The sequence below is a fragment of the Pleuronectes platessa genome, chromosome 21 (genome assembly GCF_947347685.1).
Source record: "Pleuronectes platessa chromosome 21, fPlePla1.1, whole genome shotgun sequence".
Lineage (NCBI taxonomy): Eukaryota > Metazoa > Chordata > Actinopteri > Pleuronectiformes > Pleuronectidae > Pleuronectes > Pleuronectes platessa.
Genome location: NC_070646.1, coordinates 7674156 through 7697784, shown reverse-complemented (window position 1 = coordinate 7697784; position 23629 = coordinate 7674156). Strand labels below are relative to the sequence as shown.

Genomic DNA, 23629 nt, shown 5'->3' with positions numbered 1-23629 from the left:
TTACTGGATACCCTTTGACATATGTTTATATATAATAGAGGACTTGTCTTATTTGCATATATATAGATCTAGATCTATATATAAATCTATATATAGGCTCATTGGCTAACCCTTCTTTGTATGAGAACTCCCCCTCGTCCTTTTGCACCCCTTCACCCTCAAGACAGAGAGACAGACACAAGAGAGAGAGAGAGAGAGAGAGAGAGAGAGAGAGAGAGAGAGAGAGAGAGAGAGAGAGAGAGAGAGAGAGAGAGAGAGAGAGAGAGAGGAGAATCACAGAGAGTGACTCCCACCGCTCACATTTGGAGAGAGAGAGAGAGAGAGAGAGAAGCAGGAGCTGTCACAGTCTGCAACTTGTTCACACGCAACCTCCGCTGGATGAACACAAATAATCAGAATAATAATATTAGGATTTGCAGTCATCACACGGACTTACAAATGCCAGTCATCGCGTGACCAGTCACCGGGATGGAGACACATGCGAGGCGGCGATGAGAAGTAGTTTGATCGGGGTGGTGGTGTGAGCGCTGCCGGCACCGAGAGGAAACTAATGGTAGGTTTCTTTCTCTTTTCTATTTATAACACCGCTGGATCTCTATACTTCAACATTCCGGTGTCAGCAGCTTGCGTTTTAATTTCCAGCGACTGTATCGATCTCATTTTGATTTCCATCCTCTTGCGCGCGTGTGTGTGCGTGTGTGTGTGTGTGTCTGGAAGTTCATGCCCTCGCTTTTTTTTCCAGGCTTCACGACCCGAGCTGCAGAAATGGAAAAGTTTTTGTTTGATTTGACTGCCGCTGTGTGTGTGTGTGTGTGTGTGTGGGGGTGTGCGCGTGCGTGCGTGTGCATGTGTTTGCCCTGTGTGTAAAAGCGGAGACGTCGCCGATATAACGGGCTCCTTTCAGCGGAGAGGCTCCCGCAGCTCGCACATAGAGGATGAATGGCTCACTATGTTATCTCACCCAACTTCACTCAGTTGCCCCCTTCGTTAGAATCACACTCGCGAGTCGTGCAGATATTTCAAACTGGGATTAATAATCAATATCGAGCTGGAGAATACAAAGTCCCCTCGCCACCCGCCGAGCAGCTCTGGAATGGGATGGCGCTTGTTCTAAAGTCCAGATCTTTGCCACTTTCTTTGTTGCTGTGCATGCAGGGAATATTTGGCTTCCATTCATGAGATGCTGTCGGGGCTCCTCAACCGTGAGAGCCAAAACAAAAGGATTTCCCGCTGACCAATAGGAGTAGGGGAAGCCTCAGGAGGGATGGAGCGGTCCTCTCATCTCTTTGTCCTACACCTGAGACACCAAACACATACACCACACACACACACTGCTGCCAGGCTCACATGACACTGACTGATGAACCTCATTCTTTCCTATTTATTCTTGTTTTATTTACATAAGTTAATAATTAGACATGATGCTGGACTGGGGCCATCAAAGCCCTCTGTACACATGGTTTCAGAAGATTTCAACGTTAACTGTAAGGCTTTTTTTTCAGAATCATAATGAATAGTTAATGGCCTGTATTTATACAATGTCTTCTTGTCTTGATGACCCATCAACACAGAACAGTTTTGCTAGTCTCACATTGCATAGATGTGCTTTCTCTATCACTCACAATCCCAATTTGGAGATTCAGTATCTTGGGATCGACCCGCCGGTCTTCTGGTTAGCAGATGGCCCACTCTACCCCATGAGCCACAGCCATGACTACAATGTAAGTTCTGTGTCAAGTCACAGAATTACTTCCCCATTGTTGAAGACAGCCAAATAACCCTCAAAACATTGTTATCGCTTCAACAGGTAGTTAACAGTAGGTGTCCATAGTATTTCCCACAGTGAGCCGAGTGTGCTAAGATAAATTCTGACCAAAGTGTTTGTTGATCAGCAGTTAGTAGTTCGTTGAAAGAACGTTGAAAGAGCATTAACATATCAGACCTATATAAATGTATTAAAGATGTAGTACATAATACTTTAAATGTATTTAAGATCTCATGGAAACCCTGTGCTATACTTCAAACATCCCATACTTCACACTAGGGCTGGGCAATAAAAAAAAACTATAAAAAGAATCACCACAATATAATTTTCATCAATAACAATGTAACAAAAGTAAAAATCATTATGGTTTTATTGTTCTACCTCAGATTTGTTGAATGTTTTGCGGTTTAACAAGTTTAGTCTCTGTCCACAAAGAGGAGTTTAAAACCACAACCACCAGGAGTAAAATTATATCTTTAAACTTAAGGAGAAATAATAATGAAACTACTGGTATGTTTTCTATTTTTGGCCACAGTGTCCTTCACCGGCTCCCACACGTACAGCACTTTGCACATCTGGCCTTTCTCGCCCGACTCAGCTGCTTTTCGCACACTTCCCAAGACGTAAACATCCTCAGTATGTGCTGCAGGAATATATGGATGCATGGGAGGGCTGGTTAATGGTTGGGGACAGGCCCTCAGGGTGCATCACATCACTTTAACCTCTCTCTCCCCCTCTTCTCCTCTTCACGGCTCCAGTTGAGGAAGTTAATGTGCAGAGTAATACAAGGGGTTTTAATTACTGTACTTGAGCTTTCAATTAGGTTACATGGAAGCTGCTTGCCAGCACATCGGCCGTACAGGAAAGTGAACTTCATCCGAGAAAAGGCGTGAAGGAAATGCAGAAGCGGTTGGAGTTTGTGAAGTGCAAAAGTGCTGGAGGAGTTAGTGAATTAGTGGAAATTCATGTCAAACAATGTAAATGTCAGATATGCAAGGTCTAGGGTTATAAGGCTACTGAAACGCAAGGGTTTGCTGCTTTTCTATGAATTGTGGGAATATTTTGGGGGTCTGTGCTCCTAACCCGTGGGCGGCTGTGGCTGAGGGGTAGAGCGGTCGTCCTCCAACCTGAAGGTCGGCAGTTCCATCCCCAGTCTTCCCCATCTGCATGCCGAAGTGTCCTTGGGCAAGATGCTGAACCCCAAACTGCCCCTGACAGAACAACAAAGTGCTGCTAATAGATGCACTGTATGAATGAATGTGTGTGTGAATGGGTGAATGTAAAACTTTACTGTAAAGAGCTTTGAGTGGTCATCAAGACTAGAAAAGCGCTATATAAATAAAAATAAACATTTAACCGGGCCAAACAAGGCATTTCAATTGATTTGTTTCGTTACAAAATCACAGAATGCACCTTTAAACAAATAGAGATGATGAAAACAACATTTACCCGCAGCGCTAAAGGGCCCTTAAGGTTTTTAAGGCGCCCGTTTCACAACGATGCACATGGAATATTTACGTGGTTTCTACACGTATTAAGTGCCGCGTGTGAGCCGAGAGGAGCTGCCTGCTTGCGAGTTGACACAGTGTCTGCGTGGGAAGCTGAGACGTAGGTGTCGTAAATGTGGAGGGGGAATCTCTCTGGCTGCAGTGTATTATTATGCAGCGAGTGGGATGGATGATTAGAATGATTTAAATGCCATGAACTGGGCGTAGCGTGCTCTCTGGCAAAAAAAAAGCCCCCCCCCACCACCCCCCGCCTCCTCGTTTTCTACTGGGTGACTGAAGCCCCTTTGATGAATTACTCTGTCTGAGATAAGTTGAGCTATAATGTTTCCGGCTGATTGTTCTTGATTTAGACGGAACGTTAACGTGGCTGTTTATGGGGCGTTGATTAAGAATTCATTTAGAGGGAACTTAAAGTTAATAAACAATGAATCACCCGCTGTCAGATCTGCATGGGAAACATATAGCTTTTGTGCTACATTCAAGAGAGAGCATGTTGAAAAAAGACACAGAAGTCGGGATGAATAAGAGTTATGTCTGCTGTCGGTTATGATACAGAAAGATGTTAAAGTTTTTCAACCCGACTTTGATTCCATGTCAGTGAGATCTTAGCAGGAATTAGCTTTTCGGACATAGTCTTTTCCGTCCATTAGGATTCCGCTGATACGGTCTCTTTCAGTAGCCAACCAGCTGCAGACTTAATTATTGCGATGCAGACAAAGTTGGGATGTCTTTGTTATTGAAATCTTTGTTTGAAATAATTTCTCAGGGGAAGGGTGCTCATTTTTTAAAATGCCCTTTTATGGCCACTTCATCAGGGAAACTGGGGAGAGTTTGGCAGCGAGCACACACAGGCTTGTTTGCCCTTTTCAAAATCATAGATTTAAGGTCATTAGACACTGACGGAGATTAAACATGTCCAAGTGCTTTGGCAAAACGTTGAACCCCCCCCACTGGATTACTTTCAAATGGAACAAGCTTTATTTTGGAGAGAGAGGCGTCCGGGGATTTGCTGGTATTATTTGACCATCTTGTTCCCATGTTGTTACAAGATTTTGAGTCATTTACAAAACAGGCACAGCAGCTCTCAGTAAGGAACCACTCTGGGTCCAAATAAAGAATTTAAAGGATTTGTTTCCTGTCATCCTGTATTTAATGTCACATGGTTTCAACAGGCTGGTGTTTACTCTTGTTTATTCACCCTGTTTTAATTTCCAAAATAAGTGGAATGCCGTGTTTATTACCTTCCATAAATCTTAGGGAAATGTGCTGATTTGCATCTAGATTCATTTTGCTGTCAAGGCCCCTGTTGCATTATTATTCATCAGAAATAACTAGAAATCAGAAGGCGCGATGAACATTGAGTTGGCTCGACCTGACTCTGTGCCAGCTTCCCAGATAGACTCGACTGGGACATTTTGCACCAGACAGAGCCTCAGTGTCTCACTCCCCCAAAACAAACCTCTGACCAGTCCTTCAGATCCACTCCCTTCCTTCGATTTCCCAGTGACTCACAGATTGTGGCCCCGCTCTGATAACTCCGACACTTCTTTCACCCCCCCCCCCCAGGGATACAGCTCCGTTTTTCAGCCTGAGAGCCTGAGAGCAGCAGCCTGTGTTTCTCAAATGAAGCGTTTGACCTCTCTTTTAAGGGTCTTTTATTTTAGTCTCTGCGACAGGAAGCCCGGTGTCAAGTGTGCATCAGGGGCCACAGTGTGCAGCTCGACGGGGCTCCTCTGGGCCACAGGGCACTCAGGCTCTCCATATGGACCCTCGACCAAGATGGCCGCAGGCAACATTAACACTTAACAAGGTCAAACTGTGAAAAAAAGCCCGTCTCAACCCAGCACATGTCAGTGTTCAAACAAGAAAAGATACTTTGAGCAATATATGTATCGCCATGTAAAGATTACCGACATGATTATAAATGAAAGCGTCTTAATTGCCCCCTGGTGGCTAACTGTAGCATAGTTCATGAACCTTGCCTCCTCCATGTTAGTGGATGAGACATTGACCAAACTAAAAAGTCAAGATACACGTTAAATATATTTTTTCCGCCAAGATGGATTCTTTTCTTTTAGATAGTTCTTATGAGATCTATGTTTTTTCCAGTGCTCATGTTCCTGCTATCCTTGATTTTAATTAGTTATTTGACGCTATAAAAACGGGGGTTAAACGCCATGATTGACAGCCGGGACTGACCTCAATACTGCGGCTCCATCCCCCTACTGCTACTGATGCAGGCGTTCATATCCTGGATATGTTGTCTTTATTTCTGGAGGGTGGGAGGAAGTGGAGACGCGTTGTACAGTGTGTGTCCCCGTCAACCTGGTTACTCTGTGCTTACAGATTATTGGTTATTGCCGAGACATTTAGTTCCTATAGCTTTAAAATATGCAGATCTGCTGGTTGTGATGCCTCGACTGTCAGATGCAAGCTCTGCTCCGATTACAGTCCCTTAACTTTAAGTATTTGAAAAACTAAAGGAAGCAAACAGCTGGAAGAGAAAACAACCCACCTCTTTTTCTCTCTAATTTACATCAGGGCCAATGACAGAAACAAGCAAAGCGTGGTTTAAAGTAAAGACTGCTCGCTCGGAACAAACTGCAGTAGTTACACATACGCCTCTCATCAGGATGCAGATAATGGTGCGTGTGCATCAACATAAACAAATCCGCCTGTCAGATGCGTGTCTATTTAAAAAGTCTCGGGTTGTTCCGCAGCCCATGGAAAGATGTCAGCTCTTGAAGATGCAATCTTTTGCTTTACGCCTGTCATCAGTAACCCCCCCCCCCCCCGTCACATTAATGTTTCATCGAAAGACTGCTGTGTTTTTTTTTGCGTAACATCGAAGTGACAGCAGACTCCACGTTAGACTGAATGATCTATACAGAAGAGAGTATCTGGCGTTTTTTTCCGGCATGACACTCAAGTGTGGGAGTTGGACTTTTGAAAATAATGGTGCACGCCGGGGGGCCTGGTGATGGATTAGTCCTCCAATGAAGTTATGTTCTGTATTCCTGATAAGAGTAGTGGATCACCGGGCAGGATTTATGTGGCTGCGGTGGAGCAACCACTCCAGAAGATGCCGTCCGTCCGAGGCGGCGGTCTGAGGCTGTTTGTCATCGTGATTGATGAGCTTCTCGCGATCAAGCTAACATGCCCCGCGGACATTAATCTGCTTTATCTTGGAAATGACTTGCACAGTTTTTCTTCTCCAGTGTTATTGGGTCTAGTAAACAAAGGGAATAGATGTTTTAACAGCATGCAGTGCTCCAGACATTTATATTCCCCTTCTGCCGGTAAAACCAAACCATACATGTTTTCTGGAGATATGGTGAATAACATTAAATGTCCCACTTCCCATATTGACGTTTTCTTATCATGAAAATTACAATTCTGGATTTTTAAAGTGTCAGGAGTTGTTGAGTGGAATTCTATCACATGGGAAAACTAACATTGTATTTAAAGGAATGGTTGTGTCTTATCATATCACTCAACAGCATGGACATAATAGCTCTCCCTGTGAAAACCAACATGCCTTAAAAGAACACAAGCCTTCTCGTGCGTTCCACTTTGATTTACGTTTCGCTCGGATAGTTTTTCTCCCCATGAACGATGTGGACGTCACGCTGGGACTTTCAGGTGCAGAGGAGGAAGGTAAATCTGGCGTCCCCGAGATGCTGCGTGCCGCTGCCAAGTCGAGGGTCACTGCCTTTATTAATGACAAGCGGGGAAACCAAACTGGCTTTTCTCTCCCTCCCCATCTGTACCCTGTTGTGTCAAACAGACGTGAGGCTGGTGAACGAGAACAGAGCCCTAATGCAGCTACTGGTTTGATTTATGGCACTCTGTGGTGTGGGAATATTATTACTTAGGCAGGGTAAATTGCATGTTTACAATTATGTAAATATCTCTATTTACATAACCACATTACTGATATCAACTCTTGATTATTAGTAATATACTGCTGAAAACAAATACATAATTAGACTTTACATTTTCTACTTTCACTGGATTTTATTACGTTATTGATTTATTCTTTCTAAAGGCGCTGATTGATTTAAACCATAGAATTTGTAAACTGTGAGTTATGCCTGCTCAGAGGACCGTGATGGAGTTGAGGGGGGGACCGTGGCAGAGGAAAATAAGTTAAGGTGCTTTTAAAACATTATTTAATTTTTTTTAATTTACATCAATATTCATACCTCTCGGAATAATACGTCAGTAAAACACCCAGACATATGTATATTCTTAGATTAAGTGGAACTGACTCTCGTTTGAAAAACTAAAAACTTGCAGAATCATGTGTTTTTTTCCAGAATCGCCACAATCCACATGGTACGCCCAAGCAACAACCAATGTTGGTTCCCTCCAACACGGACCTTTAATCATTCTTTAACCATTTCTTTAACCGTTTAATGGCAGGTCGTCAGAAAACACACACATGATAGTTTTGGAGGAGCTCAAAATGTTCAAGAAAGGAAGACAAACACATTTTGGGGGGGAAAGTAACGAGTCTTTAGGTTGTGCATCAAGATTTGTGTGATCTGATTTTATTTTCATACATTTCTGAATTAATTTGCAATTAAATACCTAAACTTAAATATATATATATATACTGAGGCCCTATTCATTTACATACACAATACTACATTAATAACAGGCATTAGTATTTTGGATATTGTGTATTCCTGGAAAACATTCCTGAATCTATTTTTACACGCATGACTTTTACAATCTATATTTACTCTACCACTGGGTGATGGATGCTTTCATCGGCTGCCATGGAATCCCTTAGTTAAGGCTTATTATTTTAGTTTATGTTAGCTGAAAGAGCCACTATTAGTGGTTGTGCTTGACTCCAGCATCCGTCTCCCAGATGTCCCTGTAATGGGCCTTGGCGTGGACCTGTGGGGTCTCTCCACAAAGGCACAGCATTGTGGAGAGAAGTGTTTGTTTTCCAATTATTACTTTTAAACGAGCAACTCTCAATACAGCCTCCATTTCTCTGCACCGTGCCGTCTGTGGTTTTCTGAATGACCGACAGAGCATTGAGACTGATTGAAGTTCAATTCCTCTTAACACTGCCTTCCCAGTAATGGAACCAAATGCATGGTTAAGCTTGTGATTAAGAGTTCAAGCAGCAGCGGCCCCCCGGGGGCTCATTTAACCCTTTAAACGAGAGGTGGCAGTAAACAAAAAAACTTGCACTCACTCTCCACCCATCCGCGCGTCTGTCGGAGTTCAAAGGTCGACATCGAGCTCCGTTTACCAGACAGCCTTGAAATGTCAGACGCACCTACAGGGGCTGTTTACCATTTTTCGGGATTTTTTGGCAGCGGACGTTCACAACCTGTTCCGGGCCACGAGGAATCTTCTGCAAATGTTATTTTCGTCGCTGCAGCTATCATTTTGTGGGTTTATCCCTGCAAAAGTTAATTTGGAGTTGGAGCTTCATATCTGTGGAGGCAGCCGCTGCCAGTATGAACCTTTTTGTCGAACTAGGGAAATTTTTCACACTGCATGATGGATGTGCTGTGGTCATTAAAAGACCGTTACACCCCCCCACCCCCCCCACCCCCCCACACCCCCCGCCCCCTTCCATATATTAGGATGTGGCCAGGCAGGTAGAATTGGGATTAGACTTCCTTTTTTTTTTTTGCTACCATCTACTTCCAGAGCATACTAAACAAGACAGGAGTATTATTGTAATTTATGCTAAATCTGACACTCAAATTACAGCGCAAGTAATCCCTCTGTGAAAGAGATGGAACATGGCAACCTTAAAAATGAAGATACCACGTTATTAATCCCCCGTTTTCACAGGAGACCTCTTTATTCTCAGATTTAATTTGGGAAAATCAACCTTCCTGTCTGTGTGTGTTAAGCCTGGAGAATGTGTCCAAGCCTTGATTACGCTGGAACCAGGGAGAAGATGAAGCACAGCACCTCATAAAGAAAATCCAGAAAGCATCTTAATATCATGGATCCTCTGGGATGCCCTCGAGGTGCCTCCCTAAAACCGTATATGTGCATCATGCCCGCTGTCGAGCGGCTGTGCAGTAAGCCAGCCGACTCTTTGATAGCCCACGTTTTGTCAATTTACCCGTTTTCTTGGCAGTCATAGGCCAACACTCAATCCGTGCACATATCCCTATCTGGCAGGAGGCTCAGCGCAGATAGAGATAAAGCACTCACTGTTAACTAGGTGTGAGACGCCACTGCACAGGATTACTTCACGTCTGCAGGAGGACCTCACCGAAAGTGGGATATTAAAACTAAAAACAGGGAGATGTTCTGAAAAAATCGCAGCCTGTAGTGCCGCTCCTCATCGTCACTCACACAGAAGTCACAGATGGAAAAGTGCAGTCTTTAATAATTTGGCTGACGTCTTTTTTTACGGTTCACTGAGTGGAGATGGTGCCTCGCTGGGTATCCAAGTTGTGTCTCCAGTGTGAAGAACATTTCTCAGACTGTGTCAAGTTACTCTGGGAATCATCTCAACCGCAGGATTGGGGAAAGGAGCTTGTTTGATGTTAGCGACTCAGGTTAATGGGCTCAAATTGAGGCCAATGAGATTTTGAACTTGCGAAGTGTGGTCGACAAATAATTCTAAATTTTGGAGTAGAGGTTTGTAGAAGAGACTATTTGACAAAAATTCTGTGAATAAATGATACCAGTGGTGAGAGCACACAGGCACTGAGAAAAAAAGTGTTCGATCAGAGACTTGATTCACATGGTCTCATTTTGTAAGATTCAAATCAATCTCATGCAGATTTATCTTAAAGGTTGATTTAAGACCAGAAACGCTGGAATTATTTGTGAACGTCACTTCTCAAGTTTAAAAGTGTATTGACCCTAATTTAAACCTGTACTCAGCCTTTCCTCCATCTTTAGTCATAGTCTCATTAATAAACATGATTTTTTGATGGAAGTTAAGAAAGTGCAGAACAACAACTCAACTCAAGATTCAAGCATCATTTGATATAAGAATTCAATGTCTCAGTTTCCTTTGTGAGTGGTCCAGTTCTTAGGTACTTCAGCTTATACGAGTCCTGGGTACCATCACCAGGTCCACCTGTCTGGTTCGGCAACCAGGAGGACAAATAAAAACATGTGTGGACTGAGAACAGTGACTTATAAGCGACACCCCACATCCCAAGGGTCCCTTACATTCTGCAGCGACAAATGGAAGCCTATAAAACCTTTACACATCACAAATCTGTCACACAGACCTTGTGTTAACCTAAGTAGTACTGATAGGGAGGGCTGGATTTTATACGATCACACAGTTGGCTGCTAACAAGCCGAAAAGTGTTTGCTAACACGGCCTAAGTGTGATAGATGCAAAAACAAGTAAGTTATGATTTAATTAAATCATCCCCCAATGTGGAGCCACTGAATGATCACTCACAATTATGTATGACATCAGTGCTGTGAGGTGAAAACCTGAATGAGGACTCTCATTTCTCCATTTGATACATTATGTGTTCTTCTGTGTGTGAAGTTAGATTAACTCTGTGAGTGCAGAACCACTTTAATTGCGTTTTATATTGAAGACAGTGGAAATAAGCGGATGATCAGGACCTCGAAGGGGTCTAAGGCTTTGCCGGTGTCAAACTGCCTTGATATTAAAAACTTCCATATTAAGCTGAAAACTAGAATTCCACTACTAGGTGTCACTCAGATGCTTCCAAGTGGATCATAATGAAACCATTAATAAGGACGTAGCGACTCCAGGCCACTGGCAGTAATTCACCTCTAAGGCACCCAACGCCAATGATTATTAAAAAGGGAGTGAGACAGCCCCAGAATCATCAGGACAGCTCAGTGTCACGTCCACACTTTCACAGCAATTTTTATCCAGATATTCTTGAGACATTTCACTCTGGACACCAGTTACTACCACTACCAGATGGGTGCAGGAGTTTAGTTTATCTCAACAGTAGTTTATCACCCACACGGTGCAAAACTAACGCCTTGCAGTTAATGTTTTAGTATCACTCATATAAGGTTGCTGCATGTTTTAGGCCGATCAAACTTTTATATTCACGCTTGACACCTTCTGTCGGGAAACATCCACTCTGAGCACTCTGCTTTGAATTTCTCGACCTCAGTGGCTCTCATTATAGTCCCATTGAGTGTTTACCAAAATATGCACTGTATTCAAGTGTTTCACAGATGTGCCATAAAGTCAGATTTTAGAGGTGGTTTACCAACTCCAAGTTCAGTGATTGTTTTCAAATGTGTCCTTCACATGTCAACAACATGCCGATGTAGAAATACCCAACGACTGTGTTGTTGTTATAAATATAAATTTAGCAGTCAATGTTCTAGCCACAACATTTTTCTTGTTCTTCTCATACAAGTGTTGTGGTCCCCCCCCCCCCCCCCACCCCCCAAAAAATGATGTGGTTGCCAATTTGGAAGGGAGCCATTTCAGCGGCTGCGTGGGCTCAGACGCATTCCACTGGAAACAGTCAACATTCCCATTGGATTAATTACCAACTGCTTTTCCCCCAGGTCCGCCTGCTTCTTGTCCAAAAAAGAAGATTAACAGTGGATTGAACTTTGGTCCACAGGCGGACAGACGGGCTGTCAGGTCTCGTAAAGAGGGCGAGGAGGTGAGCAGGAGCAGGTGTTGGTGCTGAGCACAGGGAAAAGTAGGTCGACGAGGTCAGATTAGGTAAAGGGGGTAACGTCCTGCCTCAGCACTTGTTTTCGGTTTGTCTCTTACTCGGATCATTATTCTGGTAGTTTCAGTGTCGGTGGGGAAGCATTGGATTGGACAAGTTGCTGAGTAGCTAATGGTGCTCAACGTAAATGTCACAGGCTGCGACTGCCACCCACTTTATTGGCAATTTAAAAACAAGAGAGATGCACCTCAAGGCGATGAGAAACTGATTGGCACGTCTTTCACAGATCCCCAAAACATCCAATCCTCCCACGCAGCAGCGAGTGTGTCCGTGAATCCCGGAGCGAAAGTTCACGACTTCTTGTCCACGTTGCAGTTTCTCTTTCTTCCCAGCAGCTTACGATAAGTTTCCTCTTGTCAGTCAGCATTTTGAAATTCTGTCTCCAGTGTCTTTTATTTGAAACTACATTGAAATTCTGTCAGCAAGACGGATTCATATTTCACAAGCAAAGAATATGAATCAATATCAAGAGACGGAAGGATCTGGCCACTGATACAAAATGCAAGACAGGATCAAATTAAGACATTTAATTAAAGCGACTGTAGGATCATGTTAGACAGATCGTATCTCTAACAGAAGTAAAAACAGTTAAATGTACACTCAGAGGTGTCTCAAGAATAAATTGAATTCATCAGGGTAAGTTAGATAACGAGTTGGAGACAATCTAAATTAAAATTCATCCTGATAAATTATTCTTTGGGAAATGAAGTGGAAACACAGCACTGTTTTACATATGCACCTCAAATCTGAAGCCCTGTTTCATTCACACACTTTCATTCAAAAAATCCCAGAGTTAATTAATATTTTCATGTACAATGGGCTCTCTTCCATTAGAAGATAGATGACCTTCAACCTCTCCTCGAATCTCTGAATATTAACTTTCAGTCCCAGTTCTTCCTCATTATATGAGTTCTTCTCACCACCTCCACGCTCAATAATTTAAATGGAGAATACTGTGTTTCTAGTCTTTTTTAATGACACCTTCATAAGAGCTATACACTTCCACAGCTCCAGACCCACTTCTCACTAGTAGCTTCTTTGTTTCCCGTTTCACATGACACACGATGATGATTTGGGGGTAAAAAACTCCCACTGGAGCTCCTAGTTACTTGGAGGAAGCCTTAACGTCTTAAGGAACAGTCTCAGAATGCAAACAAATGGCCACAGTGTGAAACTCTGACCTCCGACAGCCCTGGCTGCGGGAGGGCTGCCAGTGAAATTAAAATAATGAATAAAAGATAAGACAGAGGAAAGTGCTGAGATGGGACTCCAGCCGGTAGAACCCAGCTTAGCAGCAGTTATGAATCAAGGGCAGAGGCCACCCTCCTCGACCACCCTCCTCTGCAGTGAGAGGGTCTCACGCTTGTGTGGATAATTTGACCCGCTGGCTCCTCCGGTCGGGTCACGGTCAGGTCCTGGTCTCACTGAACTCCCTGGAGAGGAAGGGGGGGGGGGGGGGGGCTGCTGCCTGATTTCCTGGAGATTAGAGTCTGATCTTTTGGTCAACAGTGCGTGTGATCTCCGGAAATGTGATGGATGTCTTCTCCCTGGGTAATACGATCCACGAAATCCACTGTGAGCTGTGGCGAATACTCATCCTCTCCTTCTTGCTTGTGTGACGTGGTTGTGATTTCAAGGATTGGATTGGGCCGCAGCCCCTGGAGGCATTAGAGGAGGAAGTGACATACTTGACAAGTCATATGGCTCCAGCTTGCTCTATCATCAGTGGGCTCTGTGGTACATTGTGGAAACGAAGCTCGTTGAAATCCTATTTCCAGATGTTTCTCTTGTACTCCCAAGCTACTGCGAGGATTAACTTCGTGCCTCAGTAACTTGCGCTTGTTCTTGCTTCATTTGCTCTCACAAATTATGCTCCCTCTAATTGACTTGAGTTTGAATGGATAGTTAATGCTCATAATGTCCTGGGTGACATCAGGTTTTAACACAGCAGTGGTAAACCGTTTCCTGTGTTCTCAGACGGACACAAAGGTGCAGCTGCTCGTTTATGAAATTCTCCCGTTTTGATTTATTTTCTAGGAGTCAGAGCGTTTTATCAAATGGCCTCATCACAAGAGAACCTCAAGTCAATATTTTCTGCAGACAGAAATATAACTTTTGAGTGTGTGGTAGACGTATCATCCACTTACCTCCATCAGTCAGCACGACTACTCAATAACTTTAGAAGCGATTTCGGGCATTACCCTTGGTGGAGGCATCTGCTTATCGAGCACCACACAAACCCACAAATGTTACCTGCTCACATTAAATGCAATCCACTGGCAAAACATGGAGTCGTTTTTCATGTTTTTTGAAAGGAGTAAATAGAACAGGAGGGACCAGCCACAGCGAGCTGATGGAACAGGAGCTGCAGGTGACTCGCACTCCTCTGACTCAAGCTCCTTTCAACGTCGCTCCGCTGATGTGAGGAGAACTACGTGAGGCTGGTGCTGCGTGACATCAGAGCACTGTCGCAATTATTTTTGACTGACTTCTTCATTAAAGCAGCGCGGCTTCGTTGGGTTGTGGTGCTCGTGTTCCTGACACAGCAGCTACTTGTAAAGTGTTTGCTGTAATATCAATGCAGACTCGCTGTAACCACAATAGCCACGTGTGCAGGCTCATAAATCAGGGCTGAAATCTTGAAGACTTTTTTTGAAAAGCATGAATGAAAAGCATAAATGAATAATTTACATATTTTCCTACAAATTAAAATATCTCCAGCCCTCTTCAGCCAATCACGAGGCTGCTGATGCTTCACATGCCAGGCCGGGTCTCAGTGCTGGATCGCCCTCGCACTGGCCCCACGCTGAACTTTAATTATTGTGAGTGGAAAAACATTTTTTGCTCCGGCTGACACAGCAGTGACACCCGCTTTGTTCTTCCCTCTCACTGCTCCTGTCACGCTCTTGTCCCGATAGAACTTCCTGTGTTGTTGCCGGACTTCGACCACAGTCCACTTCCCGGCTCATGTTTTAAGAGGTCAAGGCGCAGTGAGGCGGTCGGTTGATTTCTCAGAAGTGAACATGCAGAAATGATATGTTTACAGCACTTCAGCTATGTATTTGGATTATACACTCATCAGTGTGTGTGTGTGTAGACAAGGCCTCAATGAGAAACTTCCTGAGTCTGAAGGCAGCACTGTCCTTCTTATACTGAGTCATTAGCAGTTTGCTCTGTGCTTCATCCGTTTGCTGATTTGATTTGGAGCATCCACAAGTGGTCTCCTTCGGGGGAAATGGCTTCATGATGCTCTGTGAAGGCGGCTCATTGCTGTATGACAAACAGTATCTTCAGCATGACAGTGAATGGTTGAAATCAGTTTGAGATAATAGCTTGTGAGCACTCCTGGGCTGCTGCACACAAAGACTGTGTGGAAAGTATGAGCTGTTTTAGTCTCAAGGTCTCCCAAGCATCATGTTCGGTCCAACTCGTCATTTTGTGCTCATGTTTTCTATTCCCTCTCTCTCTCTCGAGGAAGCAGGAGTACCTAGGCTTGCTTGCTCTGTCTCTTTTCTCTGACTGTGGTGGTGATGGAAGGACGGCAGCAGATTGTTGTTTATGCCGTGCACCTCCCACCACTGCTACCCTGTTCTTTAACTTCTGTCACAGATAACACAGTCTGCAGGCGATTCCTATGTTGCTGGCTATGTAGGGAGGCAACGATATGTATCACTTCACCCACCTATGCAATGAATCAGGGATAATCTCCTGTTTACATTGTGTTCTCCCGTTTATCAGTCAGTATTACATAACCCACTTTGTGCCACATGCTGTCAGTAGTGCTGTGCTGCATACTGAGCAGCCACAGAGCATGAAGATGCTCACTCTCGATGTTGATGACATGATGATCCTATTACATTTACATTGCATCATTTAATGACAATTGTGGCAAAAACTACAATATGGATTTCCACAGAGCCTGCTGGAACATTGAGACAAAGAAATCTGGATGAAGGATCCACAAAAATTGGAAAGTTAATGGATCTTAAGTAACATATAGTGGAATTACATTATCTAGGAAGTGGGTGGTGGACACATTTGTTCAGTGGTTTGAATCCCAACTTGACTTGGTGTTAGGTTTCCCTGCAATATGCTGATGACCTGTCTAGGGTCTACCCCACCTCTCACCCCAAAAGGAATTGACTCCACCAACCTCAAAGAATATGCAGTATAAATAATAAATGGATGCGTAGATGATATCGATAAATGTGAATAATTTAGTGCGAATCCAAACCAAAATCCGGATAACACTTTAAATGTATCTTCGAGTGTCATTCAGGTAACCATGACTAATTTGCCTTTTAGTATATAACCTAATCATTGAAATATTTTTCAATGATTCTTAATGGTAACATGGATCCAGTTGTCTTGAGCTTATCAACTCATCTTATTCCCAATTTCCTCTGGTTCCCAGTTTCCAACACCACCTCTAATCTCCCTGTTGCACCTGCAGATGGTTGAAGTTGAATTAATGCAATGTAAACAGCCCAGAGTAAATAAGAGATGCTCTGATGCTCTAAGAAAACCTTCCTCCGTAGACAACCAGAGAAACACGTGCACTGAAGCAGATTGTTTCTACGGCGCCTTCATGAGTTTCCTGCACCATTTTTTCAAAGAGAAAAAACAAGCATGAAACCTCCGACTTCCACTGTAAATGGGTTAGTGTTATGTCCGATAACAAAAAAATCCCTTTTAATCTTCTCCAGCAGGAACACAGGGAGGTCTGCGAGGATAACCAAGATATTCTAACCGTCCTCCTTGATATGGAATAGTGAGTTCTCTGTAGTCGGAGAAAGAGCTGGCTCGTTTGCTTTGAACCAAAACAAAAAGGGGCATATCAGGGGCCCATGCAATTAATTCCCTCCATTTGAAATACCAGAGAGCGGAGGAAGTAGGACATTGTGCTCTCTGCTGCACAGACTCCTCGTCCAGCCAGGTATAATGATCATTCACCACTGTAGTTTGATGACAGAATGATTAAAGGGCTGTGGAGTGCTTTTGTCATTCCTATTGTTTGATAGCTTTTAATATGAAATATAACCTTGGTTCATGGTCACAGGAATGAGAGCAATATTTCTACTCTGCAAGTAAAGTCTTTTTCTGTTCGTCACCACCACATTTTCATCTCCACGTTCATCTCAAAATAATTCCCAATATTCACATTTGCCACATACGACCTGTTTGGAATTTGATTTTCTACAGAAAGTGGCTTAGTAGCAGTTAACAACAGGTGCTTTTATTGAGCACAATATTTCCATTTGCACTGCAGCTTTTCACAAACATAATCAATCATCCTGTTCTGGCAGCAGTAAACACAAAGAAAAAAACTGTAATGTTAAAAAAAAGGCTCACAAGAGAACATCAATTAGCTGCCACCGCGTGAGGCTGGTCGGCTTTTCCAGAGCAGGGATGGAAAACCGAGAGTGGGAGTGAAATGACAGATGTAAAACAAATCTCGCTGATGGTCTTTATTCACTGATCAATCTCCGAATGAAAGGAAAGATGGTTTCCTCTCGTCAAAAGGCAAGTTCCTCCTTACAGCCTTCACCAAGTGGTTTTTCATTGGTGAATTATCCTGAGATAACTTCTATTATGATTTGGGATTATAAAAATACAGCTGACAACATTTTAGCGAGCTCTGTAATTCATTTTGATGGCTTATTAGAAAGCATTAAAGCCATGACACTAAAGGACTCCCTTTACCTAGTACCGGTCGTCAAGTATAAATAATTCAGTGTTTAAGAAGGCACATTTTGGCTGACATATCAACCAATGAAGCTTACTGCAGGTTTATTGGAGTCATTTTCTGAAAATGTAAGATATCAATATAGATTAAAAAAAATTCAGCATCAACCAAGCTCTACTTCTGATATTCAAAGTAAAAAGACAAAGCACATTACAATACAAAGTATGCAAAGTACAATACCAAAATATTTCTCAAATTGATGCTTAATAGAGATCTGAAAAAATGAAGAGAATAGAAAACAAATGTGGTCAACGTCCGTCTTTAATGAAAATGTAAAAATCCATATATTTTTTTAACCATCGTGGGTTTGAATGTTCGTCCACTAAAAGGTGGATGATGCAACCTTGTGTCCCCTTTGTCCACTGCCCCTGCAGCCAGATTTCTGTTTGAGTTAAGCCATTTCATCATGTGTGATGGACAGGAGCAACGAATTTGCTTTCTGAATAGGGCGGCGGTCTGTCAAGCTGCCAGTCACCCACTGCTGCAGTTAGCTGATTGATTCAGATGCGAGTTCCCTTGAGAGTGACATTCTCTCGTCAACGACACAGACCTTTCCTCTTCCCTCAATCTCTCTCTGCTCTCTTTTTTCACCCTGCCCCTTGTCTCCATCTTTCACTCTCATGACCTCCTCTTCCTTCGTTCTGTCGTAAATAGCCTTGAGCGCAAAGCCCCCCCATTGACTTCAGCCTTGATGAAGGACGCAGACAAGTCGATAATTGCTAATGACATGACGACTACAGATGAGTGCAGACGGCGGACTTGTTACGAAGAAGAGTCCTGAAAATGTCATTCCGGTTTTTGAACTTTGATTACACGGTGCAGTGGCCGTCTCTGATGGAACACGGGACATCAGATCTGCGGTAATTACATTTCCGATTAAGCAAACCTCTTAATCTTTTTATAGCTTTCATCATTTAGGACTTTTTGAAAATTTTGTTCCTGGTGAATTTTATGCAAGAGAAGCACGGATACGCCATCTGCCATTTGTGGGCAAACTTTAAATGAAGCAGCTATCGTAATTTAAAATCCATTACTCAGACTCTCCCCTTAAATTTCTTTGCTGGAAGGTGATAATCCTGTTCCAGAAGATCTCTCATTTTCTGGCTAAAAGTGAAAACAGATTAATGTGTGACCGCGGTTTCGGCTTTTTGCAGCGAATCCTTTATTCTCTTATTCTTTGACTGAAATTGTAGTCGTTCAAACATCTTGAAGGTTAGAAATTGTTCTTTTTATCACAGGCCTTGTTTCACCCCCCCCCCCCCCCCCCCCCCATACACACACACCTGTGTCCTGGAGAGGCTGTGGCTGTGGCGTGATGCTGAGGGCCCAGCTGGGAGTAAATGACATTGCTGGAGCAAGGAGGACGACGCTCTCCAGTCGCTCCCCCTCTTATCAGCTCTGCCCGCAAGCAAACACGGAGCCGTGGAAGGGGTGTGAGGGATGGGCGGGAGGGGTGGGGGGACAGATAACATCAGCAGCTGTGAGGAGGAGCGATGACTCACTTCCACGGGGCTGTTATCTTATGATGTATGCGAGCAGGAGCAGGTGGCAGGTATTACATACGTCAAACTCCTGGCTGTATCCATGCAGTTTTGAAGTGTGCAGGTGTGAAACATTACCAGGTGGCTTCAGTCAAATTGGCAAACATCCCACTCATCTTGCCCCAGACCCTCGGCTCTGCTGGCTTTTTGTCATTATGCTGTATTCTATTCACCGCCACCATATGGGCTCAGCTCCAGATACAAAGAAAACCTCAAGGATTAAAACTAGACATTACCGCTGCTGGAGCATTATCATTAAAGATCCCCAATTCTCTCGCCCTTTAGACATCCGGCCTTCTTTTAATCTGTGGGTGACTGTTGACTTCACAGTGAGGAATACCATTTTCTGATCATATAATCCCTTCTCGGGGTCCGGACCGGGTATCTCTTATGTTCATGTTTCTCCCTGGGAAAGTCTGACACGCAGCCTCGTAGTTGCTAGGCTGAATGCATCCCTGGCTCTTATCGCTTCCTCCATACTGTGACTCCGATGCACAGGGAGGATGGGAAGATGGACTGCGAGGTTGGGAAGGGTGTCGCTGTGCTGTGTGATTAAAACAGAAAGTATGAGAGCAAGTCAGTGAAAAGAATTTAAACTCGCGTATTAATAGGATTCCCCCCCCCCCCCACGTCAGGTTTAGTCACAATAAAAAATGATACCACAAAAGACTGTCAAGAAATGGGGATGTTCTGAAGTGAGATACCATTTCGTGAGACATCAATATTCAAAGCAGACAGTCACTGCTTTTCTCTGCTAACACCCATTTTCTAAAAGCAGCTTTATTTAGTCATCAGAGATTCGGTGGAAGTGATGACAAGCTCCTGAGGTACAATGGAAATGGGAAATAACTTCAATTCAAGTTCCCAAATAAACTGATTTCTACATGCAAGTCAGCACTTAAACAGTATGTGACTATGGGTCTATTGCAGCAACTTTATTGGGAAGTGATGAAGCTGTGGCCTAAGAACATGGGTGAAAACAAGGAGCAGACAGCCGGTCATCTCTCTTATTTCTGCTTTTCTTCTCAACAGGGAGCTGTGAGTGGATGAGGTGGGATGTTCTCCACAACCCATCATGGACTTAAACTGTTGGCCCCATCTCCAACCCTCCCGTCTGGCTGGCTCCTGATTTACAACACCCCCCCTGAGAGTCTGAGCAAGTAACACTTGGGATTCGCAGACACGATGACACACATGGACTACAAGTACAGCCTGCTGGGCTCGGAGGTGGACGACTACCGCAAGAGGCCGTTGCTCCTGCAGGTGGACGACACGCCCGTGAACCTGTTTGCGATCTTGGAGGTGAAACGGGAGCTGCCGAGGCGGTGGAGCACGCTGGGCTGCCTCAGCCGCATCCGTCTCTACAGCTTCGTGTTCGGCCTGGCCGTCACGTTCCTCATCATGGCCTCGTACATCCTGACGGGGGACAAGAAGGGCCTCCTCCTCACCCCGTCCCCTTTCCACTTCAGCAGCCTGGTCAGCCCGGGACCTTTTGCGTTCAATGTCTCCTCGGTCAAGGACGATGCACATATCAAACTAGTGGTCAAGTCTATCACATCCAAGGTGAAGTTTCACAGCAGTCGAAAGATCCCGGAGTTCAAAGTGCTGGTTAACAGTGAGCCACATGTGAGTATAGCCGAAACACACCGTCAGATTCCTCATTTAATGGGTCGTATCAGGTTAATCGTGGAATGAATACCTCTGTTGTTTCAGTGCAAACGTTATCCTTTACATCATAATACCAGCGTGATAGTGATCTCTCTTTTAATCGACAATCGCGCACGTGTCCTTCTGGGTAATTAAATGCTCAGAGGAAAGGTGATTCCAATCAGTATTCATCCCTACGTGCCGTCTACACAAGGTTCAACAGAGCCACACTGGTGAAATCCCCCACTGGCTGCACTTTCTAATTTAATTTATAAAAAGATAAAACTGCTCTGGAAAAAAAAAAATGGTGTAAAATCAGATAATTGCATATGTCTCTCCCTCCTCTCTTTTTTTTTTCCTTCAGAAGGGATTTAAAGCTCAAAGTCATCTCACAGTCTTCAAACACACGACCCCTGTGGGTGTCTGCCAGCGTCCGACTCACCTCGAAGCCTGGTTCAATTAATTGTTAACCCTAATGATAATGGCCTGTGCCAGAGCTTCTCTCGACATAACTAATTTCTTATTGAGCAAGCTGATGAATAGGAGAGTGTGACCGTGGGACAATCAATACCACGTCTGAGCAGGGGTCTGACATTAATTGTCCTCGGTCGTGTCTGGCAGGCGGCGAGCAGGTCAGAATAACACGGGTCTTTTGTTGTGTTTAATCGTCAAAAACCCGCTTTGAAATGTGCTCTACACTTGTGGATGAGTCAGCTTTACTCCCCCAGTGCACGCTGCATATACGTGTTCACTTACCTCAGCCAAGGAGGTCATGCTTTCATCCAGGTTGAATGAAAAATACCAATAGATGGATAACTAAGAAACCTGCTGGAAGGATTTATGGGTCAAGGACGAACCTGAATCAGGGGGCATGTCCAAGATTATTTCCCCCTTTCTTTAAGATTGCGAGATGTGTCATTTAATATTTTCTTTGACTTCTCTGCAAATAATCCCTCTCTCTTGATTGAAAAAAAATATATATATCAGACTGATATTTATGAGTGTTAGCAACTTGAAGCAGATCCAAATGAATCTCTGGATGTAGTGAATTTAAATGTGGTTTCGCGTTGGCGGAGGTCTGAACTCTACTGAGTGGCATTTTGTCTGCGCTGCTATTACAAAGTACAAGGACAGGTTTGTTCTCTATCTTTTCTCTTGGGTCAAGCACTTTGGATTGGAAATTAAACGACTACACTACAATGTTTTACGTGTTGACGGTGTATATATCCATACAGGCTGAGCAGTGAAGGATGCTCAGGTCATTTTAGGGCAGAGAAATACAGAATGGACGCAAGAAGCCCCCAAAACAAGGAGGAAGGGAAAATGGCTTTGGTCCAGTGCCGACAGAGCTTTGACAAAAAAGTCACAGGTGTATGCTCATATCTACAGAACAACACTGAATGCAAGTGATAACATTTTAAACATCTAAATGATGCTTAATTGTCTCATCACCTTCTGTGAGCAGCAATGGCCACAGTTCCAACAGCAAATACAAATATTGAACTTTTCCTTAGTTTTCAGAAACAACACAACACAAGTCAATTTCTAAAAGTTGTCACAACACAGCATACGTATGTGTAAGTGTCCTTAGAACCACTTTACTGTGCCTCTAGAGACTGTTCCCCCAACATGAACTTGCTCTTAATGTGAACCTAACACACAAATTGAGTGCAACACACAAGCCACCTCATTTAATCTATTTTAGCAACGACTAACTGGAATTGTGTGTAATCAGTTTTATTTGTGTGTCTCATGTAAAGTATGTCAATTCAGCAACTTGACTTTCCTTTATTTGACGTTACAGATGTTTTCTGTTATCCCCCGCCAATTCCAGCCCGGTGTCAAGAACCCCTGCTGGTATGAGGAATACACCGGGAATATTACTTCAGACCCGTACAGGAAAAATATGTACGCGCGCTACTCAAGGCGCTTCAGGACGGAATTCCAGTTCTTGAGGAACACTTTCCGAGAGCACTTGATTCACCATGACGGGAAACTCTACCGAATGCGATGCCTTCCTTATTTCTATATCATAGGCCAACCAAAATGTGGCACGACAGACCTGTACGACAGACTGAAGCTGCGGCCGGACGTCAGGTTCACCACCTTCAAAGAGCCGCACTGGTGGACCCGCAAGAGGTTTGGTGAGTAAAGAGGAACCATAATTTGCTGTAGAGGCTGATAAACAATAATGAGAGCCCCAGGGCATTGGAAGTGTGAAGTGTGACTCTCTGCAGTATATCATTTGGGCAGAGCCATACCTCAGTGAGCTTCAGAAAAGGGGGGGGGGGGGGGATGTCATCCTCAAAGGCAGACCTGTCTCTTTCCCAAGCATAATTATATTTATCTCAGTATTTTTACTGTCTATATTGTCTATATTGTTAAGATGTGTTGATCTTGGCAGTTAAAAAACATCATTTTTTATGTGTTGTAGCAGTAAATTAAGTCCTCATGGTGTTGACTGACAAGTTCACATTGGAAAACAGGTTTTTCTGCTTCAAATTGACTTAAGAAAATAAAATAAGTACCAATACAATTTCCCCCTTTTTTTTTTAAGTGTTATTTCAAGCTGGATATGTGACATTGATTAAATGGCTCTTGTGCACGCAGTTCAATCTCCCGAAGCAATCAACCAAGTAATGCATATTCAAGAGCCAACTTGTGCAGAGCATGAAAATAAACTTAAGCTGTTTTCCTACCTGAGAGTTGTCAGGCCCAAATTTACA

At 43.6% G+C, this 23629-nt stretch overlaps 1 protein-coding gene across 1 annotated transcript in view; it reads left to right on the top strand.

The window, feature by feature from the left end:
• Nucleotides 1-307: 307 nt before the first annotated feature.
• Nucleotides 308-23629, top strand: part of chst15 (carbohydrate (N-acetylgalactosamine 4-sulfate 6-O) sulfotransferase 15) — a 32858-nt gene continuing 9536 nt past the window's right edge. Inside the window, exons 1-3 of the mRNA XM_053414446.1 lie at nucleotides 308-553; nucleotides 20289-20882; nucleotides 22708-23047. Of these exons, the coding sequence (XP_053270421.1) occupies nucleotides 20442-20882; nucleotides 22708-23047 (781 nt within the window). The 5' untranslated portion in view covers nucleotides 308-553; nucleotides 20289-20441. The remainder of the gene's footprint in view (nucleotides 554-20288; nucleotides 20883-22707; nucleotides 23048-23629) is intronic.